Source organism: Cebus imitator, unplaced genomic scaffold, assembly GCF_001604975.1.
Source record: "Cebus imitator isolate Cc_AM_T3 unplaced genomic scaffold, Cebus_imitator-1.0 Scaffold88, whole genome shotgun sequence".
Lineage (NCBI taxonomy): Eukaryota > Metazoa > Chordata > Mammalia > Primates > Cebidae > Cebus > Cebus imitator.
The window spans coordinates 1,812,891-1,835,966 of NW_016107403.1; the positions used below are offsets into that span (position 1 = coordinate 1,812,891).

The 23,076-nt window shown below is 35.9% G+C and overlaps 1 protein-coding gene across 1 annotated transcript in view; it reads left to right on the forward strand.

The window, feature by feature from the left end:
• Nucleotides 1–23,076, forward strand: part of BIRC6 (baculoviral IAP repeat containing 6) — a 262,197-nt gene that overhangs the window by 150,437 nt on the left and 88,684 nt on the right. Inside the window, exons 46-57 of the mRNA XM_037740766.1 lie at nucleotides 3,216–3,778; nucleotides 5,347–5,522; nucleotides 6,421–6,517; nucleotides 6,665–6,859; nucleotides 8,253–8,453; nucleotides 11,268–11,547; nucleotides 12,424–12,680; nucleotides 12,930–13,038; nucleotides 15,627–15,848; nucleotides 17,689–18,469; nucleotides 20,786–20,929; nucleotides 21,345–21,474. Coding sequence (XP_037596694.1) covers nucleotides 3,216–3,778; nucleotides 5,347–5,522; nucleotides 6,421–6,517; nucleotides 6,665–6,859; nucleotides 8,253–8,453; nucleotides 11,268–11,547; nucleotides 12,424–12,680; nucleotides 12,930–13,038; nucleotides 15,627–15,848; nucleotides 17,689–18,469; nucleotides 20,786–20,929; nucleotides 21,345–21,474 — 3,155 coding nt within the window. The remainder of the gene's footprint in view (nucleotides 1–3,215; nucleotides 3,779–5,346; nucleotides 5,523–6,420; nucleotides 6,518–6,664; nucleotides 6,860–8,252; nucleotides 8,454–11,267; nucleotides 11,548–12,423; nucleotides 12,681–12,929; nucleotides 13,039–15,626; nucleotides 15,849–17,688; nucleotides 18,470–20,785; nucleotides 20,930–21,344; nucleotides 21,475–23,076) is intronic.

Genomic DNA, 23,076 nt, shown 5'->3' on the forward strand with positions numbered 1-23,076 from the left:
TTTTTGGAGACAGCTTTGCTTTTTTGCCCAGGATGGAGTACAGTAATGTGGTCTTTGCTCACTGCAACCTCTGCCTCCTGGGTTCGTGCAATTCTCATGCTTCAGCCTCCTCAGTAGCTGGGATTACAGGCATGTCACCAAACCTGGCTAATTTTTATATTTTCAGTAGAGACAGGGTTTCACCATGTTGGCCCTGCTGGTCTCAAACTCATGGCTGCAAGAGATCCACCCACCTCTGTCTCCCAAATTGCTGGGTTTACAGGCATGAGCCACCACACGCAGCCGCATTTGTTCATACAGTATATTATATAGAATTGATGTTTTTGTCTATTTTTTATGCATTACCTCACTGTCTTCGTTTCCTTATAATATTTTTTGAAATCTAATAGTGTAGGTTCTCCACCGTTGTTCTTTATTTTCAGAGTTGTTTTGGCTGTTTTAATTCCATTCCTTTTCCTTATAAATTTCACAGTCAGATTGATTCACCAGAAAAAAACTATTGCTGGATTTTGAGTGAGATTGTATCACTCTGTAGATCATTTTGGGCAGATTTATTGCTTATTTGGGATTTTGTTTGTGTACAGCCATGTTGTCAGAATACAGTTAGTTTTATTTCTTCCTTTCTTATGCATGTGTCTCACCGCCCCATTTGTACTTGTAAGGACTTCCAGTATGCTATTGAGTAGAAATGGTAAAAGTTGTTCTTCTTTCTTTTTCTCAATCTTAAGATCTATGAAACATTGCCTTTCATAATTAGATATGTTACTAGCTGGAGTTCTTTTTTAGATACTTGATGGTAAGTTGAGGAAGTTCCAGTTTGTTATGACTTGCTAAGACATTAAAAAAATTATAAATGTCTTTTGAATTTTGTTAGATGTTTCTCTGCACCTGTCGAAATGATCATAGGTTGTTTCTTCTTTCATCTGTTTATATGGTAAATTATATTGATGTTTTCTAAAGAGTTGGGATCTCACCATGTTGCATGGGCTGGCCTTGAACTCCTGGGTTCAAGCAAGCTTTCGGTATCATTCTGTTTGTAGCTGGGCCAATAGGCATATGCCACTACACCAAGTCTGATTATTTTATTTTTTTAATTTATTTTTCTGTGTTATGACTTTGTATTGTTGCTCTGGATTTTTTTTTTAACGTGTCAGTCAGTGTGCATTCTCAGATCCCCTTGGTCATAACATATCAATTGTAACTTGCTGAATTTATTCTCTGAAAGAGGTTGTGTAATATGTGTACTGTCACTTACTTAAATATTTTGTAGCATTTGCCATTGAAGCAATTTGTGGCTACAGTTTTCTTTGCCCAAAAATATTTCAACTTATTTTCTAGGTTTTGTATTATTCAGGTTTTCTCTTCTTGAGTGAGTCTTGGTAGTTTCATGAAGGAAGTTATTTCTTTACTTTGTTGAATTTGTTTGTTGAAATGTGTGTTTATTAGTGTCTGTAAGATGTATAGTGAGTTTCCTTCTTTTATTTCTGATGTTGGTAATTTTTATCTTTTTTTGGGCCATTCTGGCTAGAATTCATCAATACTATTATTTTTTTAAAAAAATCAGCTTTAGATTATTTCTTCCTTTCTACTTTCTTTGTATTTAATTTGACCTTTCTGGCTTAGATAATTGATTTTAGACCTTTCTTCTTTTCTAGTACAAGCTTTTGACAATGTCAGAATTGGTCTATGCAGACTACTTACATTTAATGTGATTATTGAGATGCTGGATTAAAACTGATCATTTGGCCGGTTTTCTATTTATTTCATCTATTTTTGGTTCCTTTTAAAAACTCTTTTTCTGTTGACTTTTGAGTTAAACAACTTTTAAAATAATTTTGTTTTCACTCTTATTGTTTATAACTGAATTTCTTATTTATTTATTTTTGAGATAGTGTTTGCTCTGTTGCCCAGGTTGGAGTGCTGTGTTGCCACCTTGGGTCACTGCAACCTGTGCCTTCTGGATTCAAGTGATTTTCGTGCCTCAGCTTCCGAGTAGCTGGGATTACAGGCAACTGCTGCCACATGTGGCTAATTTTTATATATTTTGTAGAGACGGGGTTTCACCATGTTGGCCAGGGTAGTCTAGAACTCCTAAACTAAAGCAGTCCACCCCCATCACTGGCATTATAGGTGTGAGCCACTGTGCCTGACTTATAACCAGAAGTTTTTCATACTAGTTTTCCTGGCTTTACAAGGAAAGCTTGTACTTTATATCACATTCTACTTTCAAATATTATTCTACTCATATATAATGTCAGAACTTAACTGTAGTTTCAATTTTTCTCTTCCATCTTTTGTGACATAGTTTTCATGTTTTTACTGTTGCATATGCTATAAACACACAGTACTGTACAACCTTTGTTTATTATTTTTTATTTATTTATTTATTTATTTTAACCTTAGACAGTCTTTTTTTGTTGTTTTTTGTTTGTTTTTGAAACAGAGTTTGGCTTTGTCACCCAAGCTGGAATGCAGTGGCATGATCTCAGCTCACTGCAATCTCTGCTTCCTGGGTTCAAGCAATTCTCCTGCCTCAGCCTTCCTGGTAGCTGGGATTACAGGCACATACCACCATGCCTGGCTAATTTTTGTATTTTTAGTAGCGATGAGGTTTCACCATGTTGGCCAGGCTGGTCTTGAACTTCTTACCTCAAGTGATCTGCCCGCCTTGGCCTCCCAAAGTGATGAGATTATAGGCATGAGCCACTGCACTTGGCCTAATTTGTCTTTTTCTTGTTGTTAGATTGAGGGTGATGCTCTTTTCAGCATTCTCTATCTTAGGCATAAGCAGAATTTGAAGAGCATTCAATTTTGATACATAAGAATGATTTGGTTGAATATTAATTTTTATGTATCATTATCAGTAGGGAATGTTTACAGTAGCATTATTTAAGAATGTAAAAAATTAGAACTCATTTCATTATAAGAAGTGCCTTGTGATTTTGAAGTATTTTAGACTAGCTTCAAAATCACTGTTGTATATACTATTTCCCTTACTTTTGTATTTGGAAGGGAAGTTGTTTTTGAGTTTGTGTAAAATAGAGGTAAGAACAAGAACTCAACAAGAGATTAAAACTATCAGCTATCTCACAAAATAGTGAATACCAATAATTTGTTTAACTTTCTTATATTGTGATAAGTTACTGCTTTCAAAGCTACTTAAAATGGTTTAGTTTTTAATCCTCTCTCTTGTATCTTTCTCTCTCTCTCTGCAGGGGTGCTTTCCAGACAGGCCAAGGACCTCTGGATGCCCAAGTGAAGCTCTTAGAATTCACTCTGGAGCAGAATTTTGAAGTCGTTTCAGTTAGTACTATTTCTGCTGTGATAGAATCTGTTACATTTTTAGTTCACCACTATATCACTTGCTCAGACAAAGTAATGTCAAGAAGTGGATCAGATAGCTCCGTGGGTGCTCGAGCATGCTTTGGTGGACTGTTTGCCAACCTTATTCGTCCAGGTGATGCAAAAGCAGTTTGTGGCGAAATGACAAGAGATCAACTCATGTTTGATTTGTTAAAACTTGTTAACATTTTAGTGCAGCTGCCTCTTTCAGGCAATAGGGAATACAGTGCAAGAGTGTCTGTGACCGCAAATGCAACAGATAGTGTTTCAGATGAAGAAAAAGCCTCAGGAGGCAAAGATGGCAATGGAAGTAGTACCAGTATTCAAGGATCACCTGCATATGTTGCTGACTTAGTCTTAGCCAACCAACAGATTATGAGCCAGATTTTGTCTGCTCTGGGCCTGTGTAATAGCAGTGCCATGGCAATGATAATTGGTATGTATTGAGAATATTAATCTTACTGTTGTCTCTGGTACTATGTCTTTTTTTAAGCAATATATGGATTCATTTTCTTTTTACTTTATAGTGTAAAACTGCTTTAAGTTTTTCATGACTGAGTTTTATTTGTGAGAAATTTTGTATAGGGGCTTCAATTAATGAATGAAAGTGAAATATTGAAAAATGTTGTCAGTTTGTTTTTGTTTTTTTCTTTTTATTGTTACACATCCCAGGTTCAGGTAATTCTCATGTCTCAGCCTCCCAAGTATCTGGGACCATAGGTGCCTGCCACTGCACCTGGCTAATTTCCGCTTCCACCCCTGCAGACGGTGTCTTACTCCCAGGCTGGAGTGCAATGGTGTGATCTTGGCTCACAGCAACCTCTGCCTCCCAGATTCAAGTGATTCTCTTGCCTCAGCCTACCGAGTAGCTGGGATTACAGGTGCCCACCACCACACCCCTGCTTTTTTTTTTTTTTTGGAGACAGAGCCTTGCTGTGTTGCCCAGGCTGCAGTGCAGTGGCACGATATTGGTTCACTGCAACCTCTGCCTCCTAAGTTCAAGGAATTGTTGTGCCTCAGCCTCCTGAGTAGCTAGGATTACAGGCATGTGCCATAACACCTGTTCAGTTTTTGTATTTTTAGTGGAGATGGGGTTTTGCCATGTTGGGCAGGCTGGTCTCGAACTCTTGACCTCGGGTGATTCACCTGCCTTGGCCTCCCAAAGTGCTAGGATTACAGGTATAAGCCATTGCACCCAGCCAATTTATATATATGTATATTTTTTAGTAGAGACGGGATTTCACCATGTTGTCCAGGATGGTCTTATTTCATATCATTTTGTGTTAAAAGACCAGAATTACTTGTTCACGTTTGCTTTAAAAACAAAATGTAAAATTTTATACACACTGTAACATTTTCTATGACACGTATCAGTATTAAATTTATATGCTGTTGCTTAACTTTTCTACCTTTTTGCATGTTAGTACATTAAATTTTTAAAATAATTGAACACGTATATACTGTGGCAAAATCTATTTCTACTATATTTTTGTCTGTTGGTATTTTTTCCTTTGTCAGTATATGGGAAACAGCCGTATCTTCCTTTTGATTAGATTAAAAAGTATAATTACACTTATTTTTCTTTTCATGTCCTCTCTTCTTGATGTATAGCTAGTATGTAGAGTGATGTTCTCTCAGTCACATAACAGATCAACTTATTTTTATTGTTGGTGATCATAGAGGTATCTCATGTAAGAAGATAGCTGGAAACTAGACTCTACTGAATATTATTTATATTTTAATCACTAGGAGTCAGTTCGGGGTATGTGTAGGAGGTATAGACAGCTATTATATATTCTTCAGCAGTTTTGGAAAACGTGGCTTTTCAGCTTCTCTGTTTTAATTGTTGTGATTCATTTCACCATGTTGGCCAGGCTGGTTTCAAACTCCTGAACTCATGTGATCCACCTGCCTCGGCCTCCCAAAGTGCTGAGATTACAGGTGTGAGCCACTGTGCTCGGCCAGATATATATATTTTTAATGTGGAATCTTTTATTTTCCTAGGAGCAAGTGGATTACATCTCACTAAACATGAAAACTTTCATGGTGGGCTGGATGCCATATCAGTTGGGGATGGATTATTTACCATACTGACAACCCTTAGTAAAAAAGCTTCTACAGTCCACATGATGCTGCAGCCAATTTTAACCTACATGGCCTGCGGATATATGGGCAGACAAGTAAGTTCAAGCCAACAACAGTTGCCGTGATTCAAATGAATTTCTGGCAATGTAAGTGGAAAATTAAAGGACAGAGACAAATAAGTATACTTATTATATATTGGACAATGAAAAGCATCAGTGCAAGAGGGCTATGGATTATTAATAAAGGTTGGAGAATAAAGTTTCCTTGAAGTGGTATTTTCAGAGATGACCGTAGTGACACAGTAATAAGGCGTTTAATATGTTCTTGAGTTTTAGAGCTTTTAGTATAGTTCCAAGAATTTGTTCTCTTTTTCCTAAAACTAGCATAGTGTAATACTGAGATATTCTCCATAGTTGTTACATAAGAAGATGTAATATGAAATTCACATTATGTATTTAGTTTTCTTACATTAAAAGGGATTAGGCTAATCAAAGAAAATAGGTTACAAAATTTTTCCTTTTTCTGTTTATTTGTACAAATGAAATTATAGGGATCAAATTATTTTGCTTTCTTGTCCATTTCCCATTTTGAAATACAGATAATAGAATAATTTCTTATGTCTTATATAGCAGGGTATAATTATCATTTTCTTAAACATTTGTTGAATATATATATTTCTCTCAGAAAATACAGAAGTTCAAATTTTAAATGAAATTGGTGTCTAAATGCTCTTTAAGGGAGTAAATAATAATGGATGAAGATAGATGCTTTAAAACATTCGCTGAGTTCAGGGAGTTTTTTTTTTTTTTTTTTTTTTCAGTTTTTTATTCAGGTAATATTTCTTATGTATTTTGGCAGACATTTTGTATTTAGTGTATTTAAGGCTGTCAGTCTACAAAAATTAACTAGGAAGGAATAGTACATGCATTGAGAAGTTTAGTTGTTTTTATTCACAGTGACACATAAAGTCATAATGCGTATTTCATTTTTTAGGGCTCTCTTGCTACTTGTCAGTTATCTGAGCCATTATTGTGGTTCATTTTGAGAGTATTGGATACTAGTGATGCCTTGAAAGCATTTCATGATATGGGTAAGATAAAATTTTTACTGTCATTTAAGTGTAATTATGTGATAGTATGTTACATTTTCATTTTTGTAGTCTTTTGTGGAAGTTTACTTTTGATGTTGAACTACCTGTCCTGAGATCGATTTCATTTCATATTCTTTGTAAATTTAGGTGGTGTTCAGCTCATATGCAATAACATGGTTACTAGTACAAGGGCTATTGTGAACACTGCAAGAAGTATGGTGTCAACTATTATGAAATTTCTTGATTCTGGTCCTAATAAAGCTGTTGACAGCACATTGAAAACAAGAATACTAGCTTCTGAGCCTGACAATGCTGAAGGGATTCATAACTTTGCACCCCTCGGTAAGAAAAGTGTTATTAAATCTTACTTGTATGAATTTATTCAGTTTATTAGCTGGTATGAAGCAAAATTAGTTGAAGTAGGTTCATGATATTATACTATCACTATTTTAATTACAAACATTTTATTTTAAAGGTAGTAGATATCTCAACATTCTGAGAGGGATTTTTTTTTTTTGTTGTTGTTGTTGTTGTTGTTGTTGTGGGGGGAGACAGATTCTTGCTCTGTCGCCAGGCGCCAGACTAGATTACAGTGGTGCAATCTCAGCTCACTGCAGTCTCCGCCAGCTGGGTTCAAGCAGTTCTCCTGCCTCAGCCTCCTGAGTAGCTGGGACTACAGGTGCGTGCCACCACACCCAGCTAATTTTTGTATTTTTTAGTAGAGACGAGATTTCACCATATTGGACAGGATGGTCTCAATCTCGACCTCGTGATGCACCTGCCTCAGCCTTCCAAGAGGAAATGTTTTAACAGTTCTTTAGCAGTAAAATTTGTTTTTATTTGTGAGTTTAAATAGAAGCACAATTTAAGAAACTATATAGAGATTCTTCAGTAAGTTCCCTTAAATGTTAATTGATTTGAAATCTTATTTTCCTTCTTAAAGTGGTATTGTCTTTTGTTTTGAGAGAGTCTCACTCTGTCACCTCAGCTGGAGTGCAATGACGTGATCTTGGCTCACTGCAACCTCTGCCTCCTGGGTTCATGTGATTTCGTGGTGAACCTCCTGAGTAGCTGGGATTATAGGTGTGTGCCACCACACTGGCTATTTGGTTTTTTTTGTTGTTGTTTGTTTTTTTGTTTTGTATTTTTAGTAGAGATGGGGTTCCACCATGTTTTCCAGGCTGGTCTTGAACTCCTGGCCTGAAGTGATCCCTGCCTCAGCTTCCCAAAGTGTTGGGATTATAGGCATGAGCCATTGTGCCTGGCCTTAAAGTGGTACTATCTTTTTTAAAAGTTTCGAATTTAAGTATTTACTTTTTTATCCAGTTCACATAGTTTCTCTTTAATTTTTCTTTTCATATTTCTAAATCATAGACATTGACATCTTAGAATAAAGATTATTTTAAAGGTGCAGGATATATTGGACATTGTTTTTTACTTAAATCATTTGAAAATTATTGAGCTAAATTTATTGCTGTTATCTTTAGTTTTCATGTATCACATGAGTATAAAGAAATTAGATAGCAGTTAATAATGAACTTGTCACCTTGTTAGTTGACATGATTTCCTAATGTTTTGTGAATATCTTTACAGTCATAGGATACTAAATACATTAAGAGAATCATTTGTTCATGTTTTCAATTAATTTTTCTGGTTTAATTTTATTTGAATAGATCTTAAGGCTTTATTATGTGTCTTTTGCAAGTTCTTATTTTATGTAAAATGTCTTCTCTAGGTACAATCACATCTAGTAGTCCTACAGCCCAACCAGCTGAAGTGCTATTGCAGGCCACACCTCCTCATAGAAGAGCTCGCTCTGCTGCTTGGTCCTACATCTTTCTTCCAGAGGAAGCTTGGTGTGACCTTACCATTCACCTTCCTGCAGCAGTGCTGCTTAAGGAGATACATATTCAGCCTCATCTTGCATCTCTTGCCAGTGAGTAGTATGTTATAAAGAAGTATCAGAAGAACAAACTTTAATTTAGAAACATTTGAAAATAAAAATATTTAGTGAGCAGAAATACATTTAGTTGTGATCACCTGAGTGTGTAACTTCTGAACAATTTTTAGTGAAATAATTAATACTACCAAGTCATTTCCTGTGAAATGACTGTTAACATCAGACAAAAAGAATGTGTGATGAAGTGTAAACAGATATTTTCCAGTTATATATTATTTTGCATTTTCTTTTCTCTGAAATTTACCAAGCTTTAGTATTAAGCTGAAATGAATTCATTACATTTCCATTTTTTTACCATGTTTGTTTTTTTAGCCTAGACCTTAGTCCTAGCCTTGCAATGTGAAATTAGCATAGATTTGTGTGTCTGCCCTCCAACTTCTTTAGAAGATAACTACCTTTTTGAGTAATATTTTATTATAATATTTTGACGACTTCAATGTGATTTTAAGATTCATACTGTGTTTATTGTAATATTTCAGTATCCTTGTAATATTGTATCATTCATTTGATGCATGTTCATTGAATACATTTTATTGAACTTTATAAGAAAATTCAAAATAATTTTTACAAAATATTAATAAATTATCTTAAGAGCACTAACTCGTTCAACTATAAAGAATATGAAATACTCATTTGTGGTTTTTGTTATTGTTTTGTTTTGTTTTGAGGCAGGGTCTCACTCTATTGCCCAGGCTGGAGTACAGTTTAGATATCTCAGATCAATGCAGCCTTGACCTCTTAGGCACAAATGATCCCCCACACAGCCTCATGTGTAGCCGGGACCACAGGTGTGTGCCACTACTCCTGGCTAAATTTTTGTATTTTTTGTAGAGACAGGGTTTTGTTATGATGCCTAGGCTGCTTTCAAACTCCTAGACTCAAGCAGTCTACTCACTTTGGCCTCCCAAAGTGCTGAAATTACAGGTGTGAGCAACTGCACTCAGCCCATTATGTATTTTTTGTGATTCCCAAATTCTTTCAATATAATTATGATATTCCCAGAATTGCTTAAATTAATACACATACTTCCATTTATTGATTGATTCTCATTGCTATCAAATATCATTCAATAATTGGATGAGGAGCTATGGCAAATTTTGTAGATTCCTGGCATCTTTGGAGAAAACAATTTTTTTCTACATATTTGCCAGATTAGACGGATGTATCTTAATTACTTGTGGCATCCACACCACTTAGATAAAAACAGATAATATAAAGGTAAAAGGAAAATATGCTAATACACAGTTTTAGGAGGTTAACAATAACTATATTAAAAGGCAAAATATATGTCAATTTAAGACTTAGGCTGCCTCTAAAATTTGGAAGAGATTGCTTTTAGTTGGAAAGCAGAGGGGTCGGTCATAAGTGGTGGCTTTTGAAGTTCAGCTGGATTTTGCACATGGGAATTGAAACAGGAAGCATATTACAAAGGGGGAACTCCTATGAAAAATTAATTGGTTTAGGTATTCCCTACTTAAGTGTACTTGATTAAGAAATTTGGTTTTATTATTGGATTAGAGCAGAAGTTGAAAATATGTTTTGATATAGTGGAAATAACAGTCTTTAGGATCAGACATGAACTTGAATCGAATCTGTGTCATTTGTTCTTGTTGGAGTGTGGATTACTTAATCTCTTTTACTATGTCTGCTTGTGTGAAATGTAGGTGATACTTTCCTCAAAAGGTTTTGAAGAGTAAACTTAAAAATTAATTTGACTGTCTAGTTATCGGTGTAAACCTGGCATATAATTCCTTCTTATTTTACCACTGAAATTAAAAATAAAATGAAATTTCAAAGGTTTTAGTTGACATGTATTTATTATATAGGGTTCCATGTTAAGCTAGAAAGAAGTAATTTTCCTGTAGTAGCTACCAGTTGTTTGTTCATTGGGGACTCCTGAAATTTGAGCAAGAATTGATTTTTTAAAAATTCTTGTGAATATTTGGTTTAATTTGAAAAGGAGGCCAGGCACAGTGGCTCATACCTGTAATTCTAACAGTTCTGGAGGCCAAGGCAGGTGAAACACTTGAGGTCAGGAGTTTGAGACCAGCCTGGCTAACATGGCAAAACCCTGTCTCTACTAAAAATTAAAAAATTACCTGGACTTGGTGGCACCTGCCTGTAGTTCCAGCTGCTTGGGAGGCTGAGGCAGGAAAATCACTTGAGCCCAGGATGGGGAGGTTGCAGTGCGCCAAGATTGCACCACTGCACTCACTCTAGCCCGGGCAACAGAGTGAGACTCTGTCTAAAAAAAAAAAAAAGAAAAGCAGTTTCTAAGCTCAGCTGTGAGGTTAAGCTCAATGGTTAAAAAATGTCACAATCTATTAGTAATAAAATAATTGGTAGAAAAACAAGTTTTATTACATTTTCTTTTCCAAATTATTTAAAACAGTAAACCATAGCATATTAATCAAATACAGTTTCATGTTACTTATGATAATTTTGAATAAAGAAGAAATGATGATATCATTACCTATTTGGCCGGTTTTATTCAGAGGGAGCATCAAGTACATGTGCATCACACATCTTTGATTCCTCTTTTTTTAAGGTGAATGTTGGAATGTTTAAGTATAATTTTTATTGTTTTGTAGATCAAATATTTTGTGTTGAAAAGTAGCTTCAAAATTATGGTGAAAGTCATTGTCAAAGTATAATTTGTTGTATTAATTTTCTTTTTATAAGTTCATGATGAATACAACGGAAAGCTGCTATTTTTACTGGGATTTTTATTAAACTGTCCAATCTAGTTTACTTTGCCTTTTGTGATGATTCGATTTTCTCTTTCAATAGCTTGCCCATCCTCAGTGTCTGTTGAAGTAAGTGCAGATGGAGTAAATATGCTACCTTTGTCCACTCCTGTTGTCACAAGTGGTCTCACCTACATAAAAATTCAGCTTGTAAAAGCTGAAGTAGCTTCTGCTGTCTGCCTTAGACTACATCGTCCACGAGATGCCAGCACGTTAGGCCTTTCACAAATTAAATTATTGGGGCTCACTGCTTTTGGTACTACCTCTTCAGCAACAGTTAATAATCCATTCCTTCCTTCTGAAGATCAGGTATCCAAAACAAGGTATGTTTTGTTTCTTTTTAAAAAAAGTTTTCCGCCCTTTTTTGTTTTATTGGCAGGTTTGGGAGATAGGGGACTTACTTATTCTGTGGATTTTTTCTTTTTTGGGTCTTAGGGAGGTCTTTGTTCCATCGGAATCTACGTAATACAATTTTATTAGGTGTAATGGAAACAGTTTTATGGAAATAGAATGCTGAGACTGATTTAAATTGAGGTATATGTATGTTTAGTCTTTGAGATGATCCATATCCTACATGTAGGTGTAGGTTGTAATTTTCTGGCTTGTAATTTTTTGTATCATACTCTGTTACGGGGATGTGCAAATGCCTATGACCAGGATTACATCTGAACCATACCAACTGCCCTTAGAAACAGTAACCTAATCTTAATATGGTAATTCCTGAGTGTTGGTTAACAGAAGGATTATATCTGAACCTAACAAACAAGGACCCAAATATATTTTTTAATCAACATTTTTCTGATAGTTTTTGACAGCTGAAAATTTTATAGATGGATTTTATCGAAAGTTTTGCCCGATTAAAATAAATTTAGGATTTCTATTCTCAAGGTGCTAAGACTCAGTTTTAGAAGTCTATAATAGTAAATCATTTATATCAACATATATAATTGCATGTGAAAACAGGTTTCTGGCTGATTTCTTAAAGCAAACACATGGTTTTTAAATGCCATGGGTACAGGTCCTTTTGTATGTGATTTATAGGGCAGACTTTCTGTTTACTGAACTTGCAACATTTCTTAAATTGGTTAATGCTATTTATGAAACACAGCGTGCTGATCTTTAAAAAGTTACGTTCTACTCTGAAATAATTTGAGCTACTTGTATTGATCAGGCAAGTCATTTTGTATTGTATATTTCAGTATTGGATGGTTACGATTATTACATCATTGCCTTACTCACATAAGTGATCTAGAAGGAATGATGGCAAGTGCAGCTGCACCTACTGCTAATCTGCTGCAGACTTGTGCTGCCTTACTGATGTCACCTTACTGTGGAATGCATTCACCCAACATCGAGGTTGTGCTTGTAAAGATAGGACTGCAATCTACTAGAATTGGCCTGAAGCTCATAGACATTCTCCTGAGAAATTGTGCAGCATCAGGCAGTGATCCTACAGGTGATAATTAACTTTGATATTTAAATGTTTACATGTCTGTAAAGTAACAGCAGTTGAACTATGTGATCTTTGTGCTTAACTCTGTTGGGGAAATTATTTTTTCGTTTAGTTTTATTATTTTTAGACTTTGTTCTTTGTTGTTGGAATTTATGAAAGACTCATTTTGAATGAATAAATTAAATTAAGTAAATCTTCCCATCGTTAACTTGCTTATTTAGCAAACTTTTTCTTTGGATTCTTTGTTGCAAGATTTGAATAGCCCTTTACTTTTTGGAAGACTAAATGGACTCTCTTCTGACTCTACGATAGATATTCTTTACCAACTTGGAACAACTCAGGATCCTGGTACAAAAGACAGGTATGATTTTGTTTTTCATTTAATTAAGCACACACATGCACACAATTGTGCTGTAGTGAATGTTACTTAAAATAGTTTTTCTTTAGATGATCTCATAAAAGTTAGGACAGTACTGTTGTATGTTTACCATATGCCTCACACAATATAACTTATGCAAGTTTTCATGAACATTAGATATACATTTGTATGTATTTGAACATACTTTAAGCAAATTTGATCTTAAATAGAATTCTTAGTTAATACTGCTTTTGAGGAATGGAATGGAACAAGACCTATGTTTTTAGGTTGGCTGTGTTGTGAAAGGACCCTTGTAAAGTGATGGTATCAGAGTCATAATGTCTTAGGTAGTACTTAATATGTGTATATGAATGTAGGAATATTGTGTCTATAATTGGTACTTCGACTGTTGATAACGGTTGTTCTAAATGTTTATTATTGATTATCATATTCATTGACATATTTTCATTACTCTCTGCACTCTTTCCTGCTGGTTACCACAGAATGAAACAATATCATACCATGTAAATGATATTTCAACACTTCGGCTAAATATTTAGTGATTTTTTTTTTTTTTTTTTAACATTTAGGTAATTTTGATAAGTTGTCCTAATGTTCTTTTACCTTGATATCTTTTACTTCCAAATTGATACCAACTTGAAGTATTTTTGAAACATATTTTTTTCGATAAATTTTTGGGCAAATATTTGGCATTTTTTGTTTTTATGTATAACATTCATATTAGAAAAACACATTTATAGAGAGATTACTTCCTGATTTATGTTACTTTTTAATATTTGGATTATGTTTAAAATGAAGTCATTTGATGTTTTATTAATTTCTTAAATAAATTATCAAAATTACGAATAACATTTAAATATATATTGCTTTGTTTATTTATTTATTTTGAGATGGAGTTTCGCTCTTATTGCCCAGACTGAAATGCAGTGGTGCGATCTCGGCTCACCACAACCCCTGTCTCCCAGGTTCAAGGGATTCTCCTGCCTCAGTCTCCCAAGTTGCTGGGATTACAGGCATGTGCTACAACGCCCTGCTAACTTTGTATTTTTAGTAGAGATGGGGTTTCTCCATGTTGGTCAGGCTGGTCTTGAGCTCCCAGCCTCAGGTGATCTGCCCTCCTTAACCTCCCAAAGTGCTGGAATTACAGGCATGAGCCACCACAACCAGCCGCAGTTCTTTTTGATAAAGTAACAGTTTGTGCCAAATTTGAATCATAGTGGTTAGTAGTGGTTAAAATATTTAAAATATCAGTGTTAAATATATTTCCAGAACAGGTTGCTTGAAATCTGTTAGGATTATTTAATTTTTTTTTTTTTTTTTCTTTTTTTTTGGGGACGGAGTTTCACTCTTGTTACCCAGGCTGGAGTGCAATGGCGCGATCTCGGCTCACCGCTACCTCCGCCTCCTGGGTTCAGGCAATTCTCCTGCCTCAGCCTCCTGAGTAGCTGGGACAACAGGCACGCGCCACCATGCCCAGCTAATGTTTTGTATTTTTAGTAGAGACGGGGTTTCACCGTGTTGACCAGGATGGTCTCGATCTCTTGACCTCGTGATCCCACCCGCCTCGGCCTCCCAAAGTGCTGGGATTACAGGCTTGAGCCACCGCGCCCGGCCCTTTTTTTTTTTTTTTTCCTTTGCAGAGTTTTGCTGTGTTGCCCAGTCTGAAGTGCAGTCATGTGACCTTGGCTCACTGCAATCTCTGCCTACCGAGTTCAAGTGATTCTCATGCTTCAGCCTCTGGAATAGCTGAATTGTTTTTATTAGCCATCATTTGAAATTGTAAGTTTAAGAGTCTTATCTTTCAGAAATAGTATTGCATACCTTCCTATCCCCGTTTCTTTACTGTGAAGCCAGAATCTAATATTCTAAAATAGAAATTTGAAGGAAATAAACCAAATGTAAACACAGTGTTTTAAGAACTTAACAAGTCTTATCCCATGTTTTGTTTTTTCTACAAACTCTATAACATTATTGCTTTAAAAAGTCTTTTGCTCTCGCGTAGTGGTTCAAAATTGGATGTGTTTTACTGGTTCTCAGCTCCAGGGGATTGGGATTAGTGTGATACTTGACCAATAACCTTGTTACTTCTAAATAACAGATACCTCTGTTTTTAAAAGTACTATACAGAGAAAATAAATTAAGGTTAATTTCTCTCATATAAAAATTATGCTTAAAAAATATACGTAAATGTTGAGGGTATATTCTGTTGTCAGAATGAATTGAGGGTATGTGGCTATTACTAGTATTTAATGCTAGGGTCCAGGGATATAAAACATGCTATATTTCATAAGACTTTGCACAATGAAAAATTAGCCCCAGATCACTGTACTAGTGTGTTATCTCAAACCTTTTGGTTGGTTAAAATTGGTAAAGTTATTGGAAAACTGGAACTGGAACTACTGTGTCTTTGTTGCTATTAGATTCCTTTTTTTTCCTATTGTAGATTAAAATAATCAAGAACAATTAGTGTATTATTCTCATAATTATCCTATTACCAAGCAGAGATGGTATTTATATTAAATGCCAGTTGTGCTGTAGTTGATTATGTGAATTCATTTCCTTCATTTAAGAATTCAAGCCTTGTTAAAATGGGTTAGTGATTCTGCGAAAGTGGCTGCTATGAAGAGAAGTGGCAAGATGAACTACATGTGCCCTAACTCCTCAACAATAGAGTATGGTCTTCTGATGCCGTCTCCTTCCCATTTGCACTGTGTAGCAGCCATTTTGTGGCATAGTTACGAGCTGCTTGTAGAGTATGATTTACCAGCGCTCTTGGACCAAGAGCTCTTTGAGTAAGTATGATTTGTGAAATTCTTTTTCACCCCCAGTACTAGATCACTTAATGTTCACTTGATAAAACAGAATATTTTACATGTTAATTTGGAGAAACATAGTATTTTGAAAGTAGTAAATATAATCACGTATCCTTTTGAAATGAATTGTCAAACAACTGTAATTTATCTTCGTGTTTTAAGAAGATATGTTAGCAGTATTGCCTTTTTTTTAACCTAAAATTAGAATATTTGGTGTTCCTGTGGTTCATAGTGTTTATTCTTAGTTGCAAATTTTCCCACCAGATTATATTATCTTTAATATACAACTGTGGCAGGAAAGTACAGCTAGAGAACTTTGGGCCCGGTGTGGTGACTCACACCTGTAATCCCAGCACTTTGGAGGCTGAGGCGGGAAAGTCTCTTGAGTGAGGAGTTCAAGACCAGCTTGGGCAACATAGCAAAACCTTGTCTCTACAAAAATACAAAAGTCAGAAGGCAGGGCACAGTGGCCCGTACCTGTAATCCCAGCACTTTGGGAGTTCAAGGAGGGCAGATCACAAGGTCAGGAGTTTGAGACCAGCCTGGCCAACATGGTGAAACCCTGTCTCTACTAAAAATACAAGAATTAGTCCTATGTGGTGGTGTGCATCTGTAATCCCAGCTACTCAGCGGCTAAGGCAGGAGACTTGCTTGAACCTGGGAGGCAGAGGTTGCAGTGAGCCAAGATCACGCCATTGCACTCCGTCCTGGGTGACAAGAGCAAGTCTTTGTCTCAAAAAAAAAAAAAAAAAAAAAAAAACACCTCATAGAAGTCAGCCAGGGTGACATGGACCTGTGGTCCCAGCTACTTGGGTGGCTGAGGTACAAGAGTTGTTTGAATCTGGGTGGTGGATGTTGCAGTGAGCTGAGCTCACACCACTGCACTCCAGGCTGGGCAACAGCAGGAGACTCTTGTCTCAAAAAAAAGAACTTTGAGAAGTTGAGATGGGAAGATCACTTGAAACTAGGAGTTTCAGGCCAGACTGGCTAAAATAGCAAGACCAAGTCTCTACAAAAAATTTAAAAATTAGCCAGGTTTGGTGGCATGTTCCTGTAGCCCTAGCTGCTTGGGAGGTTGAGGTGGGAGGATCACTTGAACCCTGGAGTTAGAGGCTGCATTTCCCTATGATGGCACCAGTGGCACTCCATTCAGGGAAACAGAGTAAGATGTCATCTCAAAAAAGAACAAAAATGTAAGGCCAGAAAATTTGAGACTTTTGTAGATTGTCCATTTGACATGTAGTTTTTATTTACCCATGTTTCTTCACCATATTTAGCTAAGTCTTCGCTGAACTTACTGATAGGTAACTGTTAAGTCTGCAGCAGAATATATTTATTTTTGAAGAGTTCCTGTGACACATTAAAAATAGGCCTGTTGTCTTCTGGTAGGTCATCTTTATATTTGGCCTTAGTAGTTGGCAAATATCAAATCCTTGACTTAATTTGTGAGCTTCACTAATAGTTTTTTATTTGCAAACGTAAATTTAAGCCATTAGTCATGTGGAGTTTAATGTAAACATTTCTTTGGCATGATTTTTTTTTTCTTTCTCTATGTGACTTTTAGGTCACCTGGAAAATGATAGAACCATTTTTAAATAGTTTACTTGATTTTCTGTACTCATTTATAAGTGTAACTCAACTTCCAATGTACCTAAATTCTTAAATTTTAAATATATATGTATGCAGTGTTAAATATTATAGTACAGTGTATATAATTTTTGCCAGAGTATAAATTGAACTATAATAGAAATATTTGAAACAGTGAGTTCCTTTTAAAAATAAACTTGAATCATTAATATGATATCTTTTATTTTTCTAGGTTACTTTTTAATTGGTCCATGTCTCTTCCCTGCAATATGGTTTTGAAGAAAGCTGTTGACAGTCTACTTTGCTCAATGTGTCACATACACCCAAACTATTTTTCTTTGCTCATGGGCTGGATGGGAATTACCCCTCCTCCAGTGCAGTGTCACCATAGACTGTCCATGACAGATGATAGCAAAAAGCAGGATCTGAGCTCATCTTTAACAGATGACTCTAAAAATGCACAAGCACCTCTTGCATTAACTGAATCACATTTGGCTACCCTTGCTTCCTCTTCTCAATCTCCAGAAGCTATTAAACAATTACTAGACTCAGGTTTGCCTTCTCTTCTTGTGAGGAGTCTGGCTAGTTTCTGCTTTAGCCACATTTCTAACTCAGAAAGCATTGCTCAGTCAGTAGATACTTCCCAGGACAAACTCAGGCGCCATCATGTTCCACAACAATGTAATAAGATGCCTATCACAGCAGACCTAGTTGCTCCTATTCTTAGGTTTTTGACAGAAGTTGGCAATAGCCATATTATGAAAGATTGGCTTGGTGGTTCTGAAGTCAATCCACTATGGACAGCACTTCTGTTTTTATTGTGTCACTCTGGGTCCACTTCTGGAAGCCATAATTTAGGTGCACAACAGACCAGTACAAGATCAGCTTCTCTTTCTTCAGCTGCTGCAACAGGATTGACTACTCAACAGCGCACGGCAATTGAGAATGCAACTGTTGCATTCTTTCTGCAGTGCATTTCTTGCCATCCTAATAATCAAAAGCTGATGGCACAGGTAAGAGAAAAACTAACTTATGTTTTAGTTGTTTTATTATATAAGAAAGGGCCATGTATGAAGGCCAGGTGATAATAAATTTTGCTGGGGGCGGGGATAAGTGCCTTTAAGGATCTGAATGTAAACTATAATTAAAGTACTGTTTCTCCTTTCTCCCCCTCAAAATATGCTGTCACTTGAATTCACTTGTTCTTTATAATGAGATGATTGGCAAATTCATTGGGATCCTAGCCAGATCATACAATCCTCATTTTTAAAAAGTTTCCACAAACAAAAAGAAAATGCCCGAAAGAACATTTCAGCTGCTGGAACAGTATTGACACTGCTGACTGGATACAATGTGCATTGAGGCATTGTATTTTTGGGTAACCAGATTACCATACTGATAGTTTGGTTCTCTTTACACAGGCATTAGATTAGATTTCAGATAGGAGACTCCAGATAAATCAAATAAAAAATGTGAAAGATAGGCCAGGCACGGTGGCTCGCACCTGTAATTCCAGCACTTTAGGAGGCCAAGGTCAGGAGTTCTAGACTAGTCTGGCCAACATGGTAAAACCCGGTCTCACTAAAAATACAAAAAAATTAGCAGGGTGTGGTGGTGTGTGCCTGTAATCCTAGATGCTCAGAAAGCTTAGGCAGGGGAATCGCTTGAACCAGGGAGGTGGAGGTTGCAGTGAGTCAAGAGTGAGAGTGAGACTCCATCTTAAAAAAAAATGTGGAAGCTAGTTTATTATATGATGTCTCTATGGCCCAAAATCCTAAAGGTAGAATTATTTCAAGAGTAATTCTAGTTGGCTTTTTGCAAAATTTTGCTGTTGGCTACCTCTTGTGACCTTGGACATATTGTGTAATCTTATAAAATGGGGCTGGCAATACCTACCTCAAGGAATTTTTGAGACGGTTAAATATTTTAATTTGTATATTGTACCTAGCATAGAGGCTATATGAGATAATGGTGGACACTAGTAAATAATTTTTCCCCTTGTTATTTAATAGTGCTTATTCAAGTCAAACTTTATTAGTACCTAGAAAGATAGGTATTATAATTTTTAAAAAATATTGAAGGAGTTATCTTTACTAAGAAGAAGAACAGGCCAGGCACAGTGGCTGATACCTATAATTCCAGTACTTTGGGAAGCCAAGGCATGTGGAACACTTGAGTTCAGAAGTTCAAGACCAGCTTGGACAACTTGGCAAAACCCCCTGTCTAACAAAAAAAGAAATAGTAATAACAATTAGCTGGGAATGGTGGTATGTGCCTTTCATCCCAGCTACTCAGGATGCCTGAGGTGGGAGGATCACTTTAGCCCAGGAGGTTGAGGCTGCAGTAAGCTGAGATCACACCACTGCCCTCCATCCTGGGCATCAGAGCAAGACTGTGTCGCCAGAACAAAAACCGAAACAAGAAGAAGAAGAGCAAGATATTTTACTGCCTGTAGTAAATTAATTACTGGGAAAATATCTCTGCTAAACATGCATATTAAAAGAAAGTGCTTAAATTACCAACTTCACCCGAGGGCATGATTATAGGTATTCGAAATTTTGGTTTGTGCTTCTGGGTAGCATGAATTCTTTGTGTCCCATTGATTTCTCTTTTAGTTTCTTATTAAGGCTTTATATCTATTTTGTGGGGAGGTAGTGAGGTGGGACAGGATCTCTCTGTTGCCCAGGCCTGGAGTACAGTTGTGCAGTCACGACTCACTGAAGCTTTTGGGCTCAAGCAATCTTCCTGGCCCAGCCTCCCAAGTAGCTGGGACTACTGGCACATGCCACCACGCCCAGCTGATTTTTTGGGGGGAAGGTGTGTGGTTAGAGATGGAGTTTCACCATGTTGCCTAGGCTGGTCTGAAATTCCTGGGCTCAGGAATTCTGTCAGCTTCCCAAAGTTCTGACATTACTGGTGTGACCCATCATGTTTGTCCTTGTTCTATATTTTTAATATACTCTTAAAAATAATTTTTATTTTATCATAACCACATCATTATTTACTAAAGCTAACAGAAGTTCATTATGTGAGATATTCATTATGTGAAAATTCGTTAGTAGTAATTTTTTTAAACCCTGGATACATTTCTCAAACTTTTAACTTTATCCCCTTCAGTATTCATATATTTTAAGATAAAATCATTTCTTTCCTCCTTTAACAAAAAATCATAACCACTAGACCCCCCTGAGACATTTGTTCTTTAGTTGCTGATTTGATATGTTAAAATAAACTTGTTAATTCATCTTTTCTATTTTCTTTTTATCTTTCAAAATAGAAAGCTGCATATAAATCTTGCATTTAACTTTTTAAGTATTTTGTCTTGCCAGGTTCTTTGTGAACTATTTCAGACATCTCCTCAAAGAGGGAACCTTCCAACATCTGGGAACATTTCAGGATTTATACGAAGATTATTTTTACAGTTGATGCTGGAAGATGAGAAAGTGACAATGTTTCTTCAGTCTCCATGTCCAGTGAGTATTTAACACTTAATCATTGGCTGTGTATATATAATATTTTATAATTTTCTGTCAGAGCCTGAAGTTATCACCTATGTTCTAACTTCTAATATAACAAGCTGAAACTAGCGCAGCCTTTATACCTAATGTCAGAACTTGACACTTTAAGGATAGCACTCTTCCTCATGCCTAGAAATAACATAATTTTACCTGAGTAGTATGGTTTGATCTGTGGGAAAAAAAGAAAAATATTAGGTACAGATTGATAATGCAAAAGTTGACCAACAAATGATGGCAAACATGCCATATCTAAAATAAATTATATCTTATAGGATTTGAGTATTTTTTTCTTACATGAATTTGAGATTATTTTATAACAATATGTATTCCAAAAAGTTACTTTTGATTTCCTTGATTTCTTGATTTTCAGCTATACAAAGGTAGAATTAATGCTACTAGCCACGTCATCCAGCATCCAATGTATGGAGCAGGCCACAAATTCCGTACTCTTCATTTACCAGTCTCAACGACATTATCAGATGTTCTTGACAGAGTGTCAGGCAAGTCAGATTTAAGTATTAGTTTTTCTTTAACTTTATGTTTGATGTATATGGAGTTTATTGTTTTTATAACTTTATTTTCTGCATCCATTTGGCAACCATTAATGACTAGAAAAATAAAAGAATAAAAGAGTTGAAGAGATTTGGGAGTTGTTACCATACATACCAAATATCTTTATAGTTTGAAGCATAAGTAAGTCAATCAAGTGGACAAAATGGGACATACATGTAGGCACCCTTAATTCTTTTGGTTTAATGTGCCACAGTGACAAATGGGCAGGTAGAAATATAGACAAACCATTGATGGCATGTTCTCAAAGTAAACCATCTGGTTGTTTTATACTAGATGAATTGTGGGATATTTAGGTTAATAGCAAGATTCAAATTAATAAACATTTACTAAATTGAAGATAGTGATCAGTGACATACATGGAGTAGGTAGAATTGACTGGTTACCTTATTGTTTATTGTAGTCAGTGAGGAAAGCAGAGAGAACATTTTCCCCTACGTTCTTGCCTGTATTTTACAGGGTGATACCTTCAAACAACATATGAGATACTTTTAAAAAAAGCACTTTTTGATGGCAAAGGCTTATAAACTATTTATTTATTTGTTTGACAGAGTCTTAACTCTGTCACCCAGGCTGGAGTACAGTGGAACAATCTCAACTTACCACAGCCTGTGCCTCCTGGTGTCAAGCAATTCTCCTGCCACAGACTCCCAAGTAGCTGGGATTACAGTTGTGTGCCACCATGCCCAGCTATTTTTTTTTATATTTTTAGTAGAGACTGAGTTTCACCATGTTGGCCAGGCTGGTCTCAAACTCCTGATCTCAAGTGATCTGCCCACCTTGGCCTCCCAAAGTACTAGGATTATATGTGTGAGCCACCGCACCTGGCCCATATCAACTTTAAATAGTTGGAGTGCCTCTCAGAAATTCTAGTTAATCTCTGAGTGAATTTATTGAGCATTTGCAAAATGCAAGCACTATAATTTGTCCTAAGATTATAAACATGAGCAAGACAGACATTCTGCCCCACAAGATAGTTGTGATCTTGTATCTGCTGTCAGCTTCTGAAATAAGCTAGAAATGTGTTTGCGTTATAACAAATATGTGTATATTTCTATCTGTATACGTAAGAGGAGACCTAAGTTTTTAATGGAAGCTGTGAACTGAAGGACAAATAGGAGTATCTAAGAAAAAAATTTGGAAATGTCTATTTATCAGTTAAAAATACAAATCTAAAGCCCAGAGTAAAAGAGTTGAAGAGACTTGGGAGTTGTTACCATACATAGATGGTAAGTGAAACTATGTGAAGGGATATGATTGTAGGTAGGAAAGATTGTTTTCTGCTTTACAGTCAGTGTGTCTAACATAAATATGCATAAAATCATAATTCTTTCCTACCTTTTCACAAGTTATACAATAGGTTGTTAGTATACTATTATAAATATTTTTAAAATTTGAAAAAAAAAAGTTTATTTGAAAATGGCTGCCTTATCTGCTACAGAGAAACTTTTTTGAAAATTTGATGTTAGAGGCTATTTTCTATCAGTGTCTTGAAATTGTCCATTCTACATGAGGAATAAAAATGAAAGTTA